At 44.9% G+C, this 23144-nt stretch overlaps 1 protein-coding gene and 2 non-coding genes across 14 annotated transcripts in view; all 3 read right to left on the bottom strand.

Moving 5' to 3' along the window:
• Positions 1-20208, bottom strand: part of Trrap (transformation/transcription domain associated protein) — a 95217-nt gene extending 75009 nt beyond the window's left edge. For 9 of the 12 annotated variants that reach the window (XM_051205433.1, XM_051205439.1, XM_051205437.1 and 6 more), the window contains exons 1-13: positions 20057-20208; positions 17071-17228; positions 16663-16712; positions 12659-12769; positions 11675-11779; positions 9622-9705; positions 7743-7799; positions 7459-7584; positions 5724-5801; positions 5478-5566; positions 4114-4210; positions 1833-1971; positions 818-896 (exon numbers count right to left, since the gene is read on the bottom strand). In XM_051205433.1, coding sequence (XP_051061390.1) covers positions 818-896; positions 1833-1971; positions 4114-4210; positions 5478-5566; positions 5724-5801; positions 7459-7584; positions 7743-7799; positions 9622-9705; positions 11675-11779; positions 12659-12769; positions 16663-16712; positions 17071-17170 — 1115 coding nt within the window. In that variant the 5' untranslated portion in view covers positions 17171-17228; positions 20057-20208. Of the gene's footprint in view, positions 1-817; positions 897-1832; positions 1972-4113; positions 4211-5477; positions 5567-5723; positions 5802-7458; positions 7585-7742; positions 7800-9621; positions 9706-11674; positions 11780-12658; positions 12770-16662; positions 16713-17070; positions 17229-19570; positions 19749-20056 lie in introns of those variants that run through there. The other 3 variants (XM_051205442.1, XM_051205444.1, XM_051205434.1) reach the window with 2 other exon arrangements.
• On the bottom strand, positions 14601-14733 carry LOC127237355 (small nucleolar RNA SNORA70). The gene has a single exon (XR_007835837.1). It is a non-coding gene; the product is annotated as a small nucleolar RNA SNORA70 (small nucleolar RNA).
• On the bottom strand, positions 16796-16999 carry LOC127237360 (small nucleolar RNA ZL1). Its single transcript, XR_007835841.1, has one exon. It is a non-coding gene; the product is annotated as a small nucleolar RNA ZL1 (small nucleolar RNA).
• Positions 20209-23144: the final 2936 nt, after the last annotated feature.

Genomic DNA, 23144 nt, shown 5'->3' with positions numbered 1-23144 from the left:
CACCCACAGTGGACTGGGCTCTCCTATTAACCAGCAACCAAGAATATGCTCCATAGACACGTGCCAATCTGGCAGGAGGAATTCTTCATCTAGGTTCCCTCTTGTCAGGTAACTCTCTAGATCAGCTACTGACAGTTGACGGCTTCTTGGCAAGGATAAATATTCTCTTTAAGGCAGTAGTTCTCAACCTGTGGGTCACAAACCCTTTGGGGTGAGAACTACTGCTCTAGATAATGTCAGCAATAATGACCAACCAGAAAATAGCTAACAGGTACTGGTAGCTACACAACAGGAGCACAAATGATCACCAACTTGGTGTACCGAGTGGGGTTTGCTGTTCAATCACTAACGGTGCACACCTTTATTCCCAGCAACGTGCCAGGCATGATGGCACACATCTTTAATCCCAGAACTCAGGAGGCGGAGGCAGGTGTATCTCTGTGAGTTGCAGGCCAGCCATGGCTACATAGTGAGACTGTTTCAACTAGTTAATAGGTTAATGCTTTCTATATTATGACCACTGTATGCACATACATAGTATTTCCTGGGTTATTAATTAAATCATACATGCTGTTCACTGACCTTGGCACAAGTGAATGAGCACATACATACAAATACATTCCAAAAATGTTTAAAGATGACTTTTTCTTTTTTAAACAACCTAAGCACTTCCTCACTTCCAAATCTGCTGCCATTCTAAATCCAATAAGTGAGTAGGGCCCAGGAGCCTGCCTTAGCGGCCTCCCAATGTACAGGTAACCCCGTCCTTGGCCATCATGCCAACCAGGCCTGCTTCCTGGGTCTAACAATTCTGTACCTAAGTGTCTCCCGTGCCGTGTATCCAGAGCCAATCAGGATGGATTCATCAAACAGCTTGTCCATGCAGGGGATGAACTCTAGGAAACACATGAAAATATTAAGGATTTCACAAACCTTCCATAGTAGTCAGCCCGTGGCCTGCTAGGTGAAGAAAAAAGGGCATAGAAAAGACCAGAAAGGCACCGAAAAGTAGGATGTTGGTTCAACTGGGCCACACAGACCACCTGCCCCACAAAGACAGTCAGGAAATGTTTGTTGTTAGAGAAGTGACCAACACAGGCTGGAAAGATGGCTCAGTGTTAAAGGCTAAGCTCACAACCAGAGGAGGACTGGATCAACTATGGCCGACAACCACACCACACTGGACATCTGGGTTCTGGAACAAGACTGACACAACCACCAGCTCAGTTCTAAAAGCAAGTGCATTTCATGCCTCTGGCCTCCTGCAGGCACCTGCACTCATGTAGACAACTCCTCACCCCAACACGCACAGACCATTAGTAAAATAAATCTTTAAAAAGGAGGGCAAATGGGCATGGTGGCGCACACCTTTAATGCCAGGATTTGGGAGGCAGAGGCAAGCGGATCTCTCAGTTTGAGGCCAGCCTGGTCCACAGAGTGAGTTCCAGCACAGCCAGAGATACACACAGAGAAAAACCCTGTCTCAAAGAAAAAAGAAAAAGAAAAACAAAAAACAACATAGAAGTTGGCCAGCACTACATGGCAAATCACAATTTACTCCAATCTCAGAATCTGATGCCCTCTTCTGGTCTCTACAGATAACAGGCACACAATGCAACACACAGACCTACATAGATTCGAGTTAAAACACCCATACATCCATGTATATAAAAGTAAACAAACAAAAAAATTAAAGAAATGCAAATAGCCCCAAGGCAGCAATAAAGAAAGAATAGACATGCCAAGATCTTGTAGGGCCTCCAGGAAGTCACCAGGCCTTGCCCCAAAGATGGCATAGGAAAAACAGGCCTTCAAAGAAAAGCTAGCCTTACGGTTTCTCAGCTCCGTGGTGAGGATATGCTTGGCAGCAATGAGGAGCTCCTTCCTGAGGTGTGCAGTCTCTGCTGGGCAATTGGAAAGCAACTGTAGCATGCCTTTCACCATCTGCTGAGAGTACTTGGTCACTAGCTCCTGTCACAGCAAGGAAGACAACAGTCATACTTGTGTAGGAGGAAGCAGACACCCAAGTCCTATCAAGAAATGTTAGGCCTACTAAGCAAGTACCACCCAAAAGATTTGGTGTATACGTGTGCTCACACAGAGTCATGCAGGCAATGTCCATGACAACATGGACAAATGGCCTTCCATGTGGTATAAGTGTGTATGCAGCATTTGTAATGCTCTATTGTTTTACAAATTTCAACAGTGAATATATATCATTCCCTCATTAGAGAGAAAATAATGCTAAAGCTTGTTATAAGAGCAATGGCTTGGTGGTTAAGGGCACTGGTTGCTCTTCCAGAGGACCCCCATTCAGTTTCTAGCACCCATGACAGGTAGCTCACTACCACTGTAATTCCAGATCCAGAGGATCCAATGCCCTCTTCTGCCCTCCACAGGCAGGCACAAGCACACAGGCACATCTTTTTAAATTAGTAAATGTCAGACATGGTAGCACACACCTTAATTCCAACACTCAGGAGGCAGATGTAGGCAGATCTCTGTGTGACCACCCTTGTCTACCTAACAAGTTCCAGGCCAGTCAAAGCTATATAATAAGACATAGGCTCAAAAACCAACCAGTCCTCTTTTATAAGGTTTCTCTGTGTGGCCCTGGCAGCTGTCCTGGAACCAGCTCCGCAGACCAGGCTTGCCTCAAACTCAAACATCGCCCCGCCTCTGCCTCCTGAGTGCTGAGATTAAAGGTGTGACCTACCAATGCCTGACTCAATCAGTCCTCTTAGTCATCCCCCACATGAGCTGAGTGACAAGAGACTGTGTTGATTGGAAGGCGCTCTAACAGTCTCTTCCTGACTCAAACACCAAGGGACAAAAACCTCCACTATCTGGTCGTGGTGGTAAACGGCCACAATCCAGCACTCTGGAGATTAAAGACCATGGGTTGAAGACTAGCCTGAACTACACAGTGAGAATGTAATCTAAAGTGATTTTTAAAACAATTGTTAAACCCTGTCTCCAAAAGCCTGAGAAATAAAACATAATTCCATTCCAAGAAATCAGAATTACATTTACTCCATACTTTAGAACAATTGTTGACTGCCTACACCAAAATTTTGTTTAAAATTTACATAGCTTGCTGGGTGGTGGTGGTGGCACATGCCTTTAATCCCAGCACTCAGGAGGCAGAGGCAGGTGCATCTCTGTGAATCTGAGGACAACCTGGTCTAAGAGAGCGTTCCAGGAGAACCAAGGCTATATAGGAAAACCCTGTCTTGAAAAACCACAACCAAATCCAAACAAAAAAAAAAAAAAAAAAAAAAAAAAAAAAAAACACAAAAAAACAAAAAAACAAAAAACAAAAAAAACTATATAGCTTAAGTAAGCCAGATCTGAGGTTAAAAGCCTAAAATTCCAGCTCTTGAGAGGCAGAAGCAGATCAGCCTGTTAACACAGCAAACCATGGCAACCAGGCTGTGTAGTGAGACCACATCTCAAGAAAGAAAAAGATGGAGTTGGGGCAATAAGGTGGCTCAGGAGGTAACAGCACTCCCACACAAGCCTGGTCCAGAACCCCACAGAGGAGACAGACAGACAGACAGACAGACAGACAGACAGACAGACACACACACACAGACAGACACACACAGACAGACAGACACACACACACACACACACACACACACACACACACACACACACACACACACACACACACACAGAGTTTCCCAGGAACTGGTGAGGCCACTGAACTCCAATTGGCCATGAAACCTTAGGGGGACAGAAACCTGTATGCTAATGGATTGACGGGGAACAATGGTCAACTCAAGGACACATGCACAGAAAAATGAATTTTACTGCATGTAAAATATAGCAAAACCAGCGTAGGGTGATAACTCAGTGGCTAAGTGTTTGCCATGCAAGGGAATCAGAGGCCAGGTGGCCAGAAACTACATAAACTCTGGGTGGGCAGGGCAGCATTAAAGGAGGAGAGTAATCTAGGAAGATCCCTACACCAAACCCTACACCTATACATACTTGTACATATGTGCATTCATTTATAAACACACAAATATCACATACTCACAAATAGACACTTACTCATAGCACACATATACACATGAAGAAAAAAGCAAACCAAGTTCAGGAACTTACTTGGTAAATTCTGATGATATAGGCTAAAAATGACAACGTTTTGATCTGAGCAGCAATGAAGTCAGCATACAGCTCCTTGTTGTAAAGCTTATGTTGCCTAGGCAGGAAATAAACACAAGTCCAAAGTCAGTCCTTCAGGTGACTTGGAATTAAACACAGCAATTGCTAAGCCATGAGGTTCCCTCATTTCCATACAGACCAAAAGTACTACTGCAATGAATACATCACTTTTATGCAGTTTCAAATCACATGAGAGGGACTGGAGAAACAACTCAGTGATTAAGAGCACTTGCTGTTTACAGAGAAACCAGGATTCCAGGCATCCAGGTTGGACAGTTCATAACCTCCAGAAACTATATAGCTCCAGGGGAATCTGATGCTCTCTTCTGGCCTCCACAGGCACTCAATTCATGTGCACATAACCATGCATAGGTATGCACATATACACATAATTTTTTAAAATTAAATGAAAATCACATAACAGTTCTAAAAGGTGCACACCTTTCATCCCAGAACTTGGGAGGCAAAGGCAGGCAGATCTATGTGAGTTCGAGGCTACCCTGGTCTACAAAGCAAGTTCTAGGACAGACTCCAAAGATACACAGAGAAATCCTATCTCAAAAAGCCAAAACCCAAATCCCAAAACCAAACAAACAAAAAAGGCCCAAATCAAACCATACCACACTATTCCTAATGTGGATTCCCTGTCACCCATGCTGCATGACCTGTATTCCTCAGGTGTGCTTAACACAAGCTCTGGGAGTGGCTGGAGAGGGTCACTCCTCAGATGCTCCTCAGGTCCCTCACAGACAGCCAGAGGGACTACATGTCAAGAGAGGGTGTCCTTAAGGAATGCTATGTGGTTTAAGACAAGGGTGGACCCAGTGGGCCTGCTCCCCCTAGAAATCAAGCATGCTGCCAGTTTCTTCAAAGAACAGCCAGAACAAGCAATGCCTGGGGACATTGGGGAAATTCTAAGAGGAGAGAAAACAACCTACTGGAGCATGTTTTCAGCTAAGAGGCCCATGCCACGGCTCAGCAGCTAAAGGCACCTGCTGCCAAGACTGTCACCCTGAGCTCAGTCCCTGGGGTTCACAGGTGGAAGGAGAGAGCTGACTTCTCCAAGTTGTCCTGATCTCTGGAGCACAGCATGACTATGTGCACATCACATCCAGACACAAAAGGAGCTGGAACACTGGTGGCCACCACTACTTCAATAGGAGTTTAAAATAAGTCAAAGTACATTTTGTTTAAGCACACTGTAACACTCATAATTCTTACATCTCAAGAGGGAGGGCAACGGCAATCACTAGTTGGAAAAAGCCGTGTGTTGTCAGCTCCATCTCAGCCTGAGGAACACTTACCTGGCTTGTGCAGAGACCTGGATCGCGATGGTATTCATAATCAAGGGCACAAACTCAGCAACGACATTGTGGATGTTCAGTTTGTACAGCTGTAGGGAACAGCAGAGTTCAGTGCTTTCACATTCACCTACCACAGAATGATCCGGCACACCAGAGACATCCATGAGCATCTGGGCTTATTCGCTAGAGGAAATTAGATGTGAACTTTCACAAGAAAAAATAAAAATGATTAAGGGGTACACGTACCTGGTACATTAGTACAACAATGATGGGCAGCTCAGCCAGGACTTTCAGTGAAAGTGACCCTCGAGGGATGATAGAATGCTGTAAGATGCAGAGAGGAGAGGCAAGCATCAGTTCTGTGGCACCTACAAGTCCAGCCAGTCCCACTAAGGACCACAATGAACAGAGACACTGAAACATTCTGGCAAGTATCTGTGGAGGATCCAAACTAAGTACACGGGACTGTTACTTCACAGAAGGCAAAATCTTGTGGGGGTGGGGGTAAATCCAAACAGACTCAAATCACCTAAGGAATCTGGGGGTCGTGGGTATTTCTGTGAGGGTAGGAAGCCTGGCTTACAGACAAGGTCCCCTTACATGTTTTTGGCAGACCTCAAACTTAAAATGACCCTCCTGCTTCCTGCCTCTGCACCCTAAATGCTGGGATTGTGAACATGCAACACCAGGCCTAGCTGTCTGATTTTTCAAAGAGTCTCACTGTGTAACCCAGGCTGACCTTGAATTCACTACTTAGCCAAGGTGAAATTATAATTCACAGCAATCCTCCTGCCTCAGTCATGTGCCACCACATTGTTTGTTTGTTTATTGGGACAGGGCCTCATAATGTAGACAAGGCTGGCCTCAAACTCACAGAGATCCACCTACCTCTGCCTTTCCAAGAGCCAGTAGTAAAAGTGTATGCCACCCAGCCCAGAAATACACCCAGCTTTTTAAGCCACTACCTGACTTAAAAGAACAAGAAAAACTTCAAGAGTCCAATTTAGCCTACAGGTTTTAATTAATATTTATATGCAGAAAAAATGTTTATAGTAAATCTAGGAGAGAGCTCAACAAGCTTACTAAGGATCTTAAAACATGAAGAAGGGCAGACACACACTACCTGCAAGCAATGGACTGAGCTTTGCTTAAAATTCAGTTTGGTTCTTAGCACAAGTTGAAGCCTTGTCTCAGTACAAGTACAAATGCTAAAATGCCTTCCTTTAGGCTGTCACTTGTAGCTCAAGCTGGCATCCAACTTGATATGCAACTGAGGAGAGCCTTCAACTGATCCCATACCTCCCTAGTGCTAGGATTACAGGCATGCACCAACATGCTCTGTTGACCCAATGCTGAAGGCAGAGCCCCGGGCCTTCCTGCATGTGGGCAGGCAAGCATTCTTCCAACAGACACATTCCCCTAGCCCCAGTAAAACATTCTTAACTTAGCCCCAAAAGTGAGTCACAGCAAAAGGTCACCACATGTCTCCTACGTGACAGACAACATTCAAATTACCTCGGCAGAGCCTAAGACAGATTTGCAGATAAAAACAGGAAAAACAAGGTTGAGGGGAAGGTTCACCAGCTTTTACAGAGTCAGGACACCAGAGTAGGACACCATCCATCCAGGTCCTCTCTGGCCCAGGGAGCTTCAATTTTACCTACAGCTTCAAAGGACTTCTAGCAGATCAGAGCCTCTCAGTCCCCAGGCCTCGACTGCTGCTTTTGGCAGCAGAAGACCCCTGTTTTCTCTGGTGGGCTGGTCTTTAGAGGCAAATATCACTGGTGCCCAAGGGTTCACCTTACCACCTCCAAGATACATGATAGGCCTAGGCTTATGCCTCCAGGTAAAGGAAAGAGAAAAGAGAAAACCAAATGGTCTGAGACCTCATCTTCCCCTCTACCAAATAGAGAAGCCATGGATTTGGAGAGAGAACACAAAAAGGAGACAAAGCCATCAGCAGGAAGGGAGGGATACCCACCGTACGGGTCTCACTGTCTTCCCGTTCTGGGTTGACCTTCACAGCAATTGTTGTAATCATACCAACCATTTCTGGGGGAGGCACTGTGTTCTCAGGGATCCCCTGAGGATTCTCAAAGTAGCGGTTCTACACAAAAAGAACACAGTAATGGTAAACAGTGTGTCTTGTGGTGTTTAGTATTCCCCAGAAACCCCATCTCAGTCACTTCTTCAACTAAACCACTCCACAAATTCCCTTTGGGACAGGTGGTAAATAAAGGAATTCAGACTTTCAGAGAAACATACCACCACTTTTGGAAGCTCCTTATAAATCTGCTTCACAAAATCCAAAAAGTGATGAATCTAAAAAACAAAACCAACAAAAAAACAGAACACTTCATTTTAGGAACATACTGACAGGGCCAGTGCTGCCTCAGGGGGCACAGGTGCTTATTACTACTCAAGCCCCACACCTTGCTGACCCCTGAAGACAAACCTGAGATGTCCTCTGACCTCCACACATGTGCTTAGGCACACTAGCCACCCCCCCACCCCAAAAACTGTTTTGTTTTTTTTTTTTTAAATGATACTAAAAGGTAAGGAACTACCAGGCAAGATACAAATGGGTACACAAACAAACAAACAAAAAAAAAAAAAAAAAAAAAAAAAAGAAAGGAAAGAGGAAGAAAAATGAGACCAAAAGACACTGATGAACAGAAACCAATTTTCTATCTCAGAAATAGCCAAAAGATGAAAGTTAAGGAAAGGTATATACTCTTCGGAAAACAGTGAACTGAAGGTTGGCTGCTCTCACAGAGGAACCAGACTGGATTCCCAGCATCCATGTTATCTGGCAGCTCACAGCTGCCTACTCTAACTCCAGTTCTGGGAGATCCAGCACCTTTTTCTGATCTCAGATGGCAACCATACACACGATACACATCCACCAAGAAGGCACATACATATTTTAGAAATAAAGTTAATAAACACGTTTGAGTTGGTGTAAAAGTAGAGACTCTTATACCATCAGGGGAATCAAACCAGTCAGGCTTCTGAGAACCAGCCTAGAACACACGTGAAGTGCTGGAACTGTTCTCTGACTCAGTAACCCTGCTTCTGCAAACCTAGGTAATGACATTACCTGACCCATACATAAACAAAGACTGTTTGGCAACAGCCATTAAAAAGAAAATTTGAACTGGGCAATAGTAGCACGCATCTTTAATCCCAGCACTCAGGAGGCACAAGCGGGAGGATCTCTGTGCTTGAGGCCAGCTTGGTCTACAGAATTCCAGGACAGTCAGAGCTACACAAGAAAACCCCATTTCAAAAAAAAAAAAGGGGGGGGGGAATTGAAAAGATTTAAAACATCATAAAAAGAAAATCAAGGCTGGAGAGGTGGCTCAGGGGTCCACAGGAGTTTCTGCTCTAAAAGAACACAAGTTCAGTTCCCAGCACCCACACCGGGTGGCTTATTAACGACATCCTCTTCTGTCCTCCATGGACACCTGCACACATGTCAATTACAGGGCAAAGAACTTGGCTCCCAAAAGCTACAGATCACCCAGCATTGCTCTGCTACTTCGATACCAAGCTGAGATGCAAACCAAGCTCTGACTTCAGAAATCTCCTTAATCTTTACCCAAAAGAAAATGGCTGTAACTTCCAGTCCATCACACAGGGGTTTGAGCTGACCACCCTGGTCACTTACTGCACTCCAACTACCAAGAAAATCCAGGAAGATATTTGTACACTCATGCAAACAGAAATCATAAAGACAGCTCTAAAAAGAGGGAGGATAGCGGAGTATGGAGCAGGAATATGATCAAAGTGTGCTATGTACTTCACGAAAATGCCCTCCTATAACTCTGCATAAGACAGGAAGGAGGCAGGGAAAAGTAGGGGATACAGAATTTCTCCCAACAAAGGCTCTATTTTCTACACAGTACTTGTTCAGTCAGCTCAAACAAGATTAAGGGCCAGTCAACTCATGTAAGGGTAAGGGGCAGCAGGGTGGCTCAGAAGGTAAACCAAGCCTAACAATCTGAATTTGATTTCTGGGACCCATGTAATACAAGGAGAGAACCAACTACCCCAAGTTGACCTCTGAATACCAAGCACATGCCATATCACATATGTATACACACACACAAAGAGAAATAAACAAATAAATATAATAACTTACTTCTTGCGTGATTGGTGGCCTGAACTGTTTGTGCAGCTCAATAATTATTCTTAGACAAATAAGAACATTTTCTTCATTTTCAGTCTTTAAACAACAACAACAAAAATCAAGTTATATTTCTGAAGACATTTTAATCTCAAGATTAAGACAAATTGTTGATGGGCACAGTGACACTTTTAATACCAGTACTTGGAAGACAGAGGCAGGCAGAGTACTTTCAGTTTAGGGCTAGACTGATCTACAGAGTGAGTTCCAGGCTGTGAGACCCTGTCTCAAAAAACAAAAACAGTCTAGGCATTTTCTCCATGAATCTCTTCCTGAGTCAATCATATTGCATTTGATTTGCAGAAAAACTCAACAAATCAGATACAGAAGTCCTAGACAGAAAGAACCATGGTCTTTGTGGACCATCTGAACAACATTCTAACATGTTAAAGTAACACTGAGACAGGTGACCCAGCGTGTATGACACAGAGAAAAGTCATGCCATGAATTATTGCCTCTTCCACCCTTTTGATCTAGGGTTTCATGTACCCTAGGTCTGGCATGACTCACTAATGTCTAAAAGTGACCTTGAACTCCTGGATGCTGGAATAACAGGTGTGTTTCACCTAGCCTGGTTTATGTAGCAAGCACTCTACCAACTCAACTACATCCCCAGTCCTGAATTAATGTTGTTTTGTTTGAAACAGAGTCTCACTGTGTACTTCTGGCTGGCTTGGAACTCAAATGTAGACCAGTCTAGCCTCAAACTCCCTGAGAGCGGTCTGCTTCTCTCTCCCAAGTGTTGGAATTATAGGGATACACCACCACAAACCTGAATTGATGCTTTAGTGGCTAAATGACATCCTGCCTAAAACAAAAAGTGGCTCACTGTTTGGAAATATAGGTTGCACATTGCTGATCCAAAAACCCAAAATCTGAACTGCTCTGAAATCCTAAATTTTTGGAGCCCCTGACAAGATAACACAACTAGGAAAATCTATGCTGTAAAAAATATTTCATAAAATTACCTTGAAGCTATCTGCAGAAGAGGCCAATGATATGTGCCAAAGATATTTTAACAAACTTCACATTCAGGCTCAGACTGTATTCCAAAATTATCCTGTTATGTATATGCAAATATTCCAAAACTCAAAAAAGAAAATAAAATCCCCAACACTCCTATTCCCAAGTACTTGGGGTGAAGTGTGCTCAACCCATGTTGCCAAAAGACAAAGAAAGAACAATCAGCTCCTGAGTACCCACTATGGACTGGACCAGGTGCTAAATTCAAGGCAATGCTATGTTCTGTGAGGGAGGGACCAGCCACTTTCTACCCTCCAGGCCAGGGAGCCTCAGAGATCTTACAAAATCTGGCCAGTGTGGTCAGCTATGAATGGCAGAGCTGAGATAAAAACCCAAGACTGTCTCCTAAGAAAGCTTTCTCTTCTCAAGGGCCCAAGGCACAATGGGATTCTAAATGTCAACAAGACAGGAGAAAGCAAAAAGATAAACACATTCACCTAGGAATCCAGGGTCTTTCTGAACATGGTGGTGCATGCCTTTAATCCCAACCACCTGGGAGACAGAGGCAGGCCAACCTGGTCTACTTGGCAACTTCCAGGCAGGCCAGGGTTACACAGTTAAGACCTTGTCTCAAAAAGAAAAGTGGGCAGGTCTGCTGGCACACACTTTCAGGAAGCAGAGGCCGCTGAATCTCTGAGTTTAAGGCCAGCCTGGTCTATATAGGGAGTTCCAGGTCTGCCTGGGCTACATTGTGAGACTTTAGTCCCAGCACTCAGGAGACAGAGGCAGGCAGATCTTTAGCAATACAGAGAAACCTTGTCTCGAAATACAAAAAAAAAAAAAAAAAAAAAAAGGGGGGGGGGACAAAAATCTTTAAGTAGTCTGTCTTGGACATAGTGGGAGGAAAAGAGACATTAAGAAAAATGTCACTCATTTAATCAGATCTTTAGTGAGGCACAGACAACTACTACTGCATTTATCGTAAGAAAAACCATGAAATGTTTTAAACATGGCTATGGAAATACATATTATTCTCAAAGGTTACCTCTAAAAATCGAAACATCACAGACAGAACATTTTTCGTATGAGGACGAAGATGCTCATTGGTCGGTATCCTGTGAAGTATTTCAAGTACTAGCTTCCGCAGTTGCTGACAAGAAAACACAAATGTTAAAACATGGGACGTCCCAAGCTCACTGTTTAACCTTACACACACATCCCATGGCGGGCTGCAGTCAGTACCAGCAATCACCATCTAAGAGGAATTTGGCCTTAGAAAGAGACCTGCAAATTATGCACATGTAACCCACAGTATGTGTACAGATCATCTTCAGTATCTCCAGAACCAGGTTACATAACAAACTCCATTGTGCTTTTTACAACCTCACCAGTACTCCCAGCACAAGACACAACTTCGAGAATAGAGTAGAATGAAACCCAAGAACAAACAGACTCTTAAGAGGACAGAGAAGGGACTGGAGAGATGACTCAATAGTTAAGAGAGCTTTCTACCCTTGCGGAGGACAGGAGTTTAGTCCCAGCACCTGTCAGGTGACTCACAACCTCCTGTAACTCCAGCTCCAAAGGACCCAGTGCCCACTTCTGACTTCCAGGGGACCCTGAAATCATGTGTGCTCATGCACACAGACACATAATTAATAATAAAATATATCTTTTGGGCTAGAGATTGTTTAATGGCTAAGAACACTAGCTACTCTTCCAGAGGAACTGGGTTCTATTCCCAGGACACAAACAGTGGCTCACAACCATCTGTAACTCCAGTTCTAGGGAATGCTTCCCTCTTCTGGCTTCCATAGGCACCAGACATGCTTGTGATATATAAATATATACCCATACATATTTTTTTCAATCTTAACTGGAAAAACAAACAAACCAACAAAAAACCTTGAAGGAGAAAAGAGAATGCAGAAGAGAACACAAAGTAACGAATTTGAGGGCTCCCTGACACTCAACTCCACCCCTATTCCTGGGAGCCCATTTTTCTTTCCTTGCTACTATGAACAGATACCTGGGCTGGCTTCTCCTGAAGAAACTGGACTTCTCCATCTTGAAGAAATGTAAGAAATCGAGGGATGATATGTTCCAGGAATGTAGAATATTGAGGAGATGATGTGACATTCTAGGTGGCAATTAAAAAGGAAAGACATAGTAAGTTATATGCTTATTTTCATTTTAAATGCACATAACAATGCCAAAAGAAAACAAAGTGTTTTTCTTTTAAAAATGTATCCTTACACCCACATTAGTTTTTATGTGCACCACATGCACTCAAGTTTCCAAGGAGGCCCCAAGAAGTAAATGGATCCCTTGGAATTGGAGTTACAAGCCACTGTGAGCTGGAACCCAACCCAGGTCCTCAGCAAGAGCTGTAAACACTATTAACCACTATAATACCAAATCACTTCCAGACCTGACAATAATTTCCAATGCTTTCAGATGCTTCTGAGATAACATCATGTTAAAATAAATGAAGATCTGAAATGTAACAAAGAGAATTAAGTACCCAAACTTAGTGTTAAAACTGGATATGGTAGAGGTAGCAGAGATGGCTCCCAAGTTAAGTTTCCTTCTGCCATTCTCTTCCTATGGGACCTGAGTTTGGTTCCCAGCATCCACAGCAGGTCGATCACAACTGATGGTAACTCCAGCTTGAAGGAATTCAACATCCTCTTCTGCACTCCACGGACGTGTGGTACAAAGAGACACACACACATGCGCGAGCGCGCACACACACACACTGAACATGCCAAGTTAGACATACAACTCAATGGCGGAGCATATGCCTAGCAGAGGCCTGAGTTTCTAGGTTCAATTCCCAGTACCACACCCACAGTTGCTGGCATTCTTCCCATATTCACCACAGCACAATTCATAAGAGTCAAGAAATTGGAGCAATGGAAGTGTCCATCAAATGGCTGCTTCAAGAAAATATCTGTAACCTAGCACAAAAATGAGGCAGGAGGACCAGGAGTTAAGAGGCTATTCTTTGCTACAAAGCCAGGCACTGTCTTGGGGATGGGGAAGGGGCGTATCATTTAGGTCTTCACTTAAATAAACACTCATACACATAAAATAAATTATCTGTTTAAAACACTAATGTATTAGCCACAAATAGTAGTAAAACCCTTTAATCCCGGGACAGAAGAGGCAGAGGCAAGCAGATCTCTGACTTTCAGGCCAGCCCCCTCTATATATTAAGTTACATACCAGCCAGGGATACAAAATGAGACACTGTCAAAAAAGACAAGACTTTTAAAGCAGCCATTATAAAGTCAATACACACCACATATTGATGGACCACAGGCAACAGTGGTCCTGTAAAATCCTAAAGGAGCCCTAAAAAGTCCTATCTGTCACCTAGTGGTGTCACAGGCATCAGGGCATCAAGGGCAAGCATGCATCTTTGTGGGATGGGATGTCAACAAGTCTCTGAGAGAAAAGTACAGCACATGCAATTATATGCAGTATTTAAAGCTCAAGGGCAAACAACTGCACTGTGGTTTCTGTATTAACTCCACTATGCTTTTTTAGCTGCTTTTCTTTTTAAAGACACACTGGATGAGAGATTCATTACTACACGATTTGGTGGGGTGTGGACAGTGGAATCCCTCAGAAATGCAGACCCTGCCATTTGTCCAGGCAACAACTGTGGATCTATCTGAGCCAACAGCTCTGGGACAAGCCACTGTATCTTGAGGTTCACCTGCATTAAGCACGGTGAAGGCCCACTTCATTGAGGTATGGGTCTTCTGTTGGTCAGGGAACTAAAGCTTGATTCTACACAAGTCCTCACTCACATGTTCCTTATTTTTCAGTTTGGGGCAGATGGACATAATACCCTGACCAGCATGAACTCTGGCCATTGTGCCTTGGGACTTCCCCAAGGCACTCTGCGTATCTTCCTGGAGCCAAGGTGGCACTGAAACTAGAGGCATGAATATCTGCAGGAAAATTGCCTTGAAAGTCCCTCAGGGCAGCCCATAAGCAACAGGCTGCCTACACTCCTAAGGAGGTGGCTGTTTGCAAGCCTTATACTCCATGTCCCCACCAGGGAAGGAACTGGGTCTGCTCAATTGGCTACAGACTTTTTCTATTTTTTGAGACAGAGTTTCATGAAAACAGGCAACACCAGGCTTGTTGTCATTTGAATGTTTACATGCCACTGTCAAACAGTTTGCCATGTATTTTGTGTTTGCTACATTTTGATCATACTAAAGGGCAGGCTGGTGAGACAGCTCAGCAGGTAAAGGTGCCAGCCACTGAACAGCACCTTCCAGGGAACCACATAGTAACCACACACAACCCTTCAAGTTGTCCTCTAGCCTCTACACATGCCGTGGCATGCATGTCTATGCCTATACTCGCACATGCCCACAGATATGATGGTAATTGTTTTAAGAGGCTATGATGACCAACTGACCTATCCCATCTATGTCCATAAGTATACTCAGTGATGCTCAAATAACAAAACTGCCAAGTGACACAATTCTCAGAATGTATCCCCGTCATTAAATGCCTGGTTGTTCAAAAAGTGAAACCAAAAGAAAAAGACAATGTGCAAACAGATAAATGGGTAACAGGAAGAGAAATGAAATCTAAAGAACACAATGGAAAACCTAGAACTAAAGGTAAAGTGTCTTTAAAAACATAGAAAAAAAATACACTGAAAATAAAAAAGTTTGGAGATGGTAGTATCCTTAAAGATAGATCAAGAGAGAGCAGGAGAGATGAATGGCTCAGTCCTGAAAGAGAACTTTTTTTTTTTTTTTTTTTTTTTTTTGAGACAGGGTTTCTCTGTGTAACAAGCCTTGGCTGTCTTGGAACTCTAGACCAGGCAAGCCTCGAACTCACAGAGATTCACCTGCCTGCCTCAGAGTGTTTGGGTTACTCAGTGAGAGCTTACTATTCTTGCAGGGGACCTGGACTGACTTTCTTACACCTACACAGCTTCTCAGAAGCACCTTTAACTCCAGGGACTGACACCTTCTTGTGGCCCCACACGCACTGCACGCATGTGGTACTCGTGTACATACCTGGGTATTCATACAGATACACATAAAACAAAAGATCTTTGTTGTTGTGTTTAAGATCAATCAATATTTTTCCAGTGTAAAAACAAATCAAAGACCAATTGCAGACAGAATCTAGGAGATCTGTGGTCAATATAAAATCATACAAATACAAAAAACTCATAAGGGAGCAACAGAGGTACATCTTAAGTACTAAAATGTCAGGGAGCCCATCATGTCAGACGAGCAGTCACTGGAGCCTAATGAATCACAACATTCATTCAAGTGAAAGCATATAAAGAGAGCTCCCTTTTTAAAAAGTAAAAGTGCCACAGCACAGCAACCAAAACAAAGCCAACATTCCCACACACAACATTGAGACTGCCACCAGGAAGGTCAGCAATATTCTGAACAGTTTCAAATTCTTGTTTTCAAATACCATCAGTTCCACTGACTCTATGGGGTTTGGCAAATGGCTCAGAGGTTGAAGACACCTATTTTTAAGCCCAAGGAAGAACCCACACTGTAGAAGGCAAGTTGTTCTCACAAAGTAAGTACATGTTTGGGGGGAGACTTCTTTCCAAGCACTTTCACACTATAGCCCAGGCTGGCACAGAGCCGTACATATAGCCCAGGCCAGCGCTGAATAATTACCGCCAATCATCCTGCTCCAGCTTCCCACTGCTGGAATTACAGGACGATGCTAATATAGCCTTTGTTATCAGTGACCTCTCAGTCAGTAACAAAAAACAAAACAAACAAACAAATAAAAAAAAATGATCTGACAGGGCTGGACAAATTTTTTAAAAATATTCAAACACAGAAAACTGCAGGGCCATCAAAATGGCCAGAGTTGAATCCCTAGGCCCACATGATAGAAGTCCCCCAGACTGCCCTATGACCAGCGCAGAGCACTGTGACATGTACAGGCAAATACAAAGACATGAAATAAATATAATTTAAAAAAAAAAAAAAAAAAAAAACAAAGCATAAAAACTCATACCTCAAAATTTTCACTAACTTCCTGCATCATTTTCAACTTCGTTTCATCGGCTGTAAAAGGCAAAACAAACCATTAGGTCATTAAAACTGCCTTAAGGAAGCTTAAAAAAAGAAATCACTGAATTAAGAAAAGAGAAGCAATCAGATCTTATCAGTTTGGCTGTCACAGCCTAGAAGACGGCACATGGCTAGGTCCCTACCACCAGTCACACACACCCATCCTCACAGACTCACGTGTGCATGCACAGACAAGTACACAGACACACAAACAGGCACAGCACACACACACTTGTGCCTCTCTGGGGCTCCAGCAGTATTGCTCATCACTTTGCTTCTCCACAGGTAGAAAGGGGGAAACCAAGCATTAAGGTTGTTATTTATTCCAATGGGTCAAAAAGGATTGACTCACGTGTATTTACATCCGTGAGAGCTGCCACAAACTGAAGATATTTCTTCATCAGAGTGGTTTGGTCAACCACCGTGGCCCCCTGGGTTGCAACAAACGCCATCTTTCTGAGTTTGTTTCTTTCTCAAGACTAAAGTACCAAATCCATGGGTTCACCCAACCTGTGAAAAGAAACAGTCCATTAGCATCTTTCAAGGACACGAGCTTATAACCTGTGAAAGACTTTACCGAGTTCCTTCTTAAATTACTTTCATCCATTTATTCTCTGGGGGGAGACCCCTGTGCTTTGACAGATGTGGGGAGGTCAGAGGAACTGCATAAAAGTCCAGCGAATTGCACTCAGGGATTGTGCCAGGTATCATTACCTGCTGAGCCATCTCACTTCCCCTCCCCTAAATGAGTTTACAGTAATCCAGATTATAACACTGTTCTCTGTTGGTTGTTTTTGTTTGTTTTGAACATGGTGTTTCAATATAAAGTTTAACCAAACCCATTGTTTAAATGTTGTTTTTTAACATGGAAGGTTTTCTCTCCCGTTATATATCCTTCTTTCCCCAAGCCAGGAGTTGACAAACATTTTGTATGAAGAGCTGTAGAGAATAGAGGGAGAGCTAGGTCTAGGGCATGCATGTTTATGAAGCCCTAGGTCTGACCCCCCTCCCCAGCAATCTGTAAAGCAGAAGTTGTAATACCAACACTTGAAAGGTAGAGAGGAGCCTGGGATACATGAGATGCTATCTCCAAATATGTTTGGGGGGGGGGGTTAAGCCAGATAGTAAATATTTTATTTAGTCTTTGTAGCTATGCAATGTCTACTATAGTTACCCAGTTCTTCTGTATTCAGGAAGGAATCACAGATGTATAAATGAATGACAACAGCTGTGTTCAATAAAGCTTCATGAATGCTGAAGTGTGAATTCTATATGATTTGGGCTCATCGTGAAATGCTATTCTTCAACATGTGCCCCCCCAACCACTCTTAAAAATATAAAAAACAGCTGAGCATGTTGGAAACACTTTTAATTCCAGAACTCAGGAGATGGGCCAGCCTGGTCTACATACATAGTGACTTCCAAGCCAGCCAGGGCTACATGAGACCCTGTTTCAAAAGAAAATACACACACACAGTGGTAGAGACCTTGTCCTGGGGGTTTTATCGCCAACATTGTAAATAATTAAATAAATAAGTAAACCATTTTCCTAATCATTACCTTCAAGTCCAGGAAGCTGTGGATTTTATCTATACCTGAGGCACAAAACACACTCAGAGAATGCTGCTGCTTCTTTGTGTTACTATATTTACTTACTGGAGTCGAAGGAGGCATGTGCAACACTGCCCAGGCAGAGGTCAGGGGACAACTTGTGGAAGTCCCTTCCTTCTGTCCACCAGGCAGGTCTCAGGGATTGAACTCAGGTCATCTGGCTTGGCAGCAAGCACTTTTACCAAAGGGCCCATCATACTGTCCCCAAAGAATGTTTTAAGAGCACCTAAACTCCGTGAGTTGCAAAGAGGCTGTTGGCCCATAGCTCATAATGTAAAGGGGCTGGCTGCCAAGCCTGGAGACCTGGCTTATGCCTGTAATCCACAGAGTGGAAGTACTGACTCGCACAGAGGTCCTCTATACATGCATGCCCAACACACATACACAAACAAATAAATGAATGTTAAAAACAAATAAGAATGGCTGAGTGGGGGTGCACACCTTTATTCCTAGCACTCAGAGAGTTCCGTAACAGCTAGGCCTACATAATATCAGAGACCCTGTTTGTAAGGAGAAAATGAAAGCCCTAAGCTAAGGATACTATCAGTCAGCCTTGCTACTGTGATTTGGCTATAAATGCTTGCCTTTTTTTATATCACAGTCCCCTCTCCAAACATTGGAGGGCCCTCACACCCAGGGCCACAGCCTTAACAACAGAGAAGTCCTAGTCCTGCCTAAACTTTTTATCTAACTTTTCTGCTGTGGAGGCAGTGTCGTGTAGCTCGGGCAGGAGGAGCTGGCTGAGGTAGGAATGGCCTTGATTCTTGATCCTCCAGCACCCCACCCCTGAAAACCAACACCCCAGGTTTAGGGAGCCCGGGGAATTGGAACCCAGGGTCTTTGGTATCCGAGGGACTGTCTATCCTCTGAGCTATAGATCGAACATCTCTGCAGACTTTTGCGACACTTACTCCCTCTTTATATGCCACTCATTACATGTGGCATTTCCACCCCCCCACCCAAGCCACCCAGTGGCCCGGCCTAAGACCCTGCGCTAAGACTCTAACATCAGGGGAAGACTCCTATTTCGCCTAGGGATTCCGGAAGGGAGTTCTGAACTTTCCGGGAGGCTACAGGCTCAGGCCTGGATGCCCTCGAGCCCACAGAGTCCCCACCCAGGTAAGGAAAAGGCAAACGGCCCCACAGTCCGCTGTCCTCCGTCGGGTCCGCCCCGCCCACGACGCTCGACTGGCTTGACACCGTGCCGCCAGGCCGCCAGGGGGCGCTGCAGCCACCACTACCTTCACTCTCAGCGTCTGGCCCAGAGAGCCAGGTGCCTGCGTGGAGGCCCGCAGATGCCAGGGTGGCTTTGGTAGGGCGCCGGAGCCCCCGCGACTCCTCACTTAATCCCTTCCCGTCGCAAACGGCCTTTGGGTTCCCTCCTTTTGTCGCCGGTCCTTCCCGGGACTCTCTGCGACCGCCCCCCAAACAGGCCGCTGAGCTACGGCAAGCGTCGAGGGCCAATCCCCGCAGCCGCTAGAGCTATGTGTCTCGCCGTCCGCTCCAGCGCAGCCAGGCACCGCGGGGAAATAAACACTGCAGTGGGGGCAGATCCAGCCACAGAGGGCTCTCGTGGGGCCTGAAGGAGCTCGACCATGCCCGGACAGCCTTCTCCGCCCCTCTATGAAGCCGTCGCACTGCACCGACCTCTCCCCAACACCTGACACACGTACACGCGCGCGTGCATCTCCCGGGGTCGTTCGCCCGCCCGCCAGCCCCGTGCTTACCGAGATCTGCAAGCTGGCCTCTCGTATCCGGCCCCGAGTGCCTGAGAACTCTCGTCGCCGACGCCGCTGCTGCTCGGCGCTCAGTCCCGCCCCTACTTAAAGCCGCGGCGTCCGCCCACCGAGGACTAAGCCTGGGTGCACCGCCCCCAAGTGGGTGCGGCCTGGGCGGGCTGCGGGGCAGGGAGGGGCGCCTGCCGCTTGGGTGGGCGAGCTGTCCTTTTAAATCATCGCCTTAGGGCCACCTAGCTGGGGAGCACCCAGGCCTGAGGGGCTGTGGGCTGCTGCAGCTTCTAGATTCGTGATCCCCGAGTCCCTCGCTGGGGCCAGGTTGAAGGGTGATGGACACTCGAAATACCTATCCAGTTGGTTCGCAGTTAGACTGTGTGTGTGGCCTTCAGGGCTGGACTTCCCTTCCCTGAGATGTCTTTTTTTCCTCTTCCTGCAATGCTGGGTGTTGAACTTAGGGCCTCACAAACACTAGGCCAAAGCTCTGCTACTGATATTCTCAGCTGCCTGAGGGTCTTCATAGTTTGTGCAAGCGGGGGGGGGGGGGCAAGAAAGGCTTTCGGGAAGGTTGTGGGTAGACTGTTAGCTTGTTGTGCAGCTAGGTCACCCCGAGACAGCCACACTTGTCCAGCCTGTAGTTGATGCCTTCCATCCAAGACAAAATTAGAAGTAGACAGGCCTCGAGCCAGGCCAAAGCAATGAAGAAACAGTGGAGGGAAGGGGGAAATGAATCCTGTGGTATCCAGATGAGGCAGCACAAGCTGATGACGAGGCCTTTCTTTGCAAGGTCTGAGAACTATCAATTCTCCACTACCGAGTGGGTTCTGTGATAGCCACTGACAGTGGAGAGAGCTCTGTAACCGTAGTTACCCAGTTTTGATGACCAGCATAAATGATGGCCTAAACCCCACTACCTCCAGGCTCCCTGTATTTACATTCTGCAACTTCCTGTGCCTACTCTGAAATCTGGAACCACCAGGGGCTTTGTGTTCTGATCCTAAATTGATACATTTTTGCACTTGGTAATGAACAGAGCTTGCTGTGCTGGCAAAAATAACCCTGGAGTTAGGACGATCCTTTGAAAACATGCTCCGGTATTACTCTATTGTTGCCACAAAAGAACTAGCTGTAGCCTCCGGCAATGTGGGAAATTGTTTCTAATGCCATTTTCCCCCTCCCTCCTGCAGGAAATTGTCTGTTTATAAATAAAGCCTATGGCCTGCCATCCATCACAGCCTCCAAAACTGGCAGGTCCAAAATTTGAGGACTTAAAACAGGGATCAAATCAGTGCCCTGGGAGTTGTTTTGTATCTTTTGGGAGACAGGAAAAAACGAGATAGGGGCCAGTGAGATGGCTCAGTAGATTGCTCACTGGGTTGTAGCTCAGAAGGTAAAATGGTTATCTAGCACATAGGAAGCCCTGGGTTTCATCCTAAACTTGCTCTTGCCTGTAAGCTCCTTACTTTGTAGGTGAAGTGTTGCGAGGCAGTTACTTCCCTGTGGGCATAACATGTTTACTCCATTGCTGCCTTGGAGTAGAAACCAAATGCTGAATGAAAAAGCTAGGGACCTGAACTTGAATTAGGTCAGCGACCTGTGTGAAGGAAGGAGAGAACTGAGTTCACAAAGTTGTCCTCTAAGACTTGCACAGGGGTGCCCTCACTTGCTCACGCATACAAGCATCATGTATATACACAGTAATAATAAACAAACAAATAAGTACATTTTATGAAAGAAAAACTTGTCAGGCATGGTGGTACACACTCTTAATCCCAGCTCTTGGGGAAGAGACAGGAGGATCTCTGGGAATTTGAGGCCAGCCTGGTCTACTTAGTGAAAATCTGTCTTGAAGGAAAACAAGATAGATGGTCCTCTTATGGGCTTCCTAACAGCAGGAGCAGGGGCTATCTCTGGCTCTTACACACTTCTGGGGCCTCACTCATACTGTGTCACCTTGCCCAGCCTTAATACACGGGGAAGTGCTTAGTCTTACTCAACTTGATATGACATGTTTTATTGATAATCATAGAAGACCTGCCCTTTCCTGGATGGAGATGGAAGAAGATGGGAGGGGGGACAAGGCACTGAGAAGGGAGGATGGGGGAGAGGCTGCAACTGGGTTGTAAAATAAATACATGGGTAAAAAAGAAAGGAAAGACAAGCAAATCTATCTTTGATAAATTCCAGCTTAATTGTATATCATACATACCTATAATTGGTTTTAACTCTAACATTGGCAAAAAAAAAAAAAAAACCCTCTCCTCCCTCATGGTACAGATTTTTCTATCAAGGTAATCACATTGTTAGGGTTTCGCTTGTTTGTCTCCTGAATTCCAGGTTAGGGACAGGGTCAACCTCATCCCTATTAGATAAATTAAATCAAGTCTTTCTTCTGCTTAAAATCTACAAAGACAGTAGTGGTGCACACATTTTCATCCCAGAACTCAGGAGGCCGAGGCAGGCGGATCTCTGTGAGTTCGAGGCCACACTGGGCTACAGAGTGATTTCTTGGACAGGCTCCAAAGCTACAGAGAAATTCTGTCTCAAAAAAACATAAAATAATTTTTTTAAAGCCTACAAAGACTTTGCAGCTTATCCAAGGTACTCTGGGTCTGCCTGCCTGCCACACAGACCTGGCAGATAACCTTTGAGCTGCTGAGGTCTTGCTGTTGACATCCACTCATACTGTCCCTGTCTTAGGTCCTCTGAAGTTTATCCACCTATTTGGTATGCTCTTCCCTTGGAGGCACCGAGTCTTGCTCAACTGAAAGATCACCCATGGCCTCAGAAGGTAGAATGGTTATCTAGCACGGAGGCAGCCCTGGATTCCATCCCAAACTTGTTCTTGCCTGTAATCTCAATACTTTGTAGATGAAGTACTGCAAGACAATTATTTCCCTTTGGGCATAATATGTTTACCCCAATGCTGCCTTAGGGTAGAGACTAAAAAGACCAGTAGCATTAATAACCAGAAAGGGACAATGCAGAGATAGCCAGGTTTGTGGTAATGTTAATGGAGCTACCGATACTCCTCAGTAGAGAGAGGAGGGGGAGCCACAGACAGTCTCTCCTGTACATCCCC

The sequence above is a fragment of the Phodopus roborovskii genome, unplaced genomic scaffold (assembly GCF_943737965.1).
Source record: "Phodopus roborovskii unplaced genomic scaffold, PHOROB, whole genome shotgun sequence".
Classification (NCBI taxonomy): domain Eukaryota; kingdom Metazoa; phylum Chordata; class Mammalia; order Rodentia; family Cricetidae; genus Phodopus; species Phodopus roborovskii.
The sequence above is the reverse complement of the archived record's forward strand: the minus strand, read 5'-3'. Positions and strand labels throughout refer to the sequence as shown.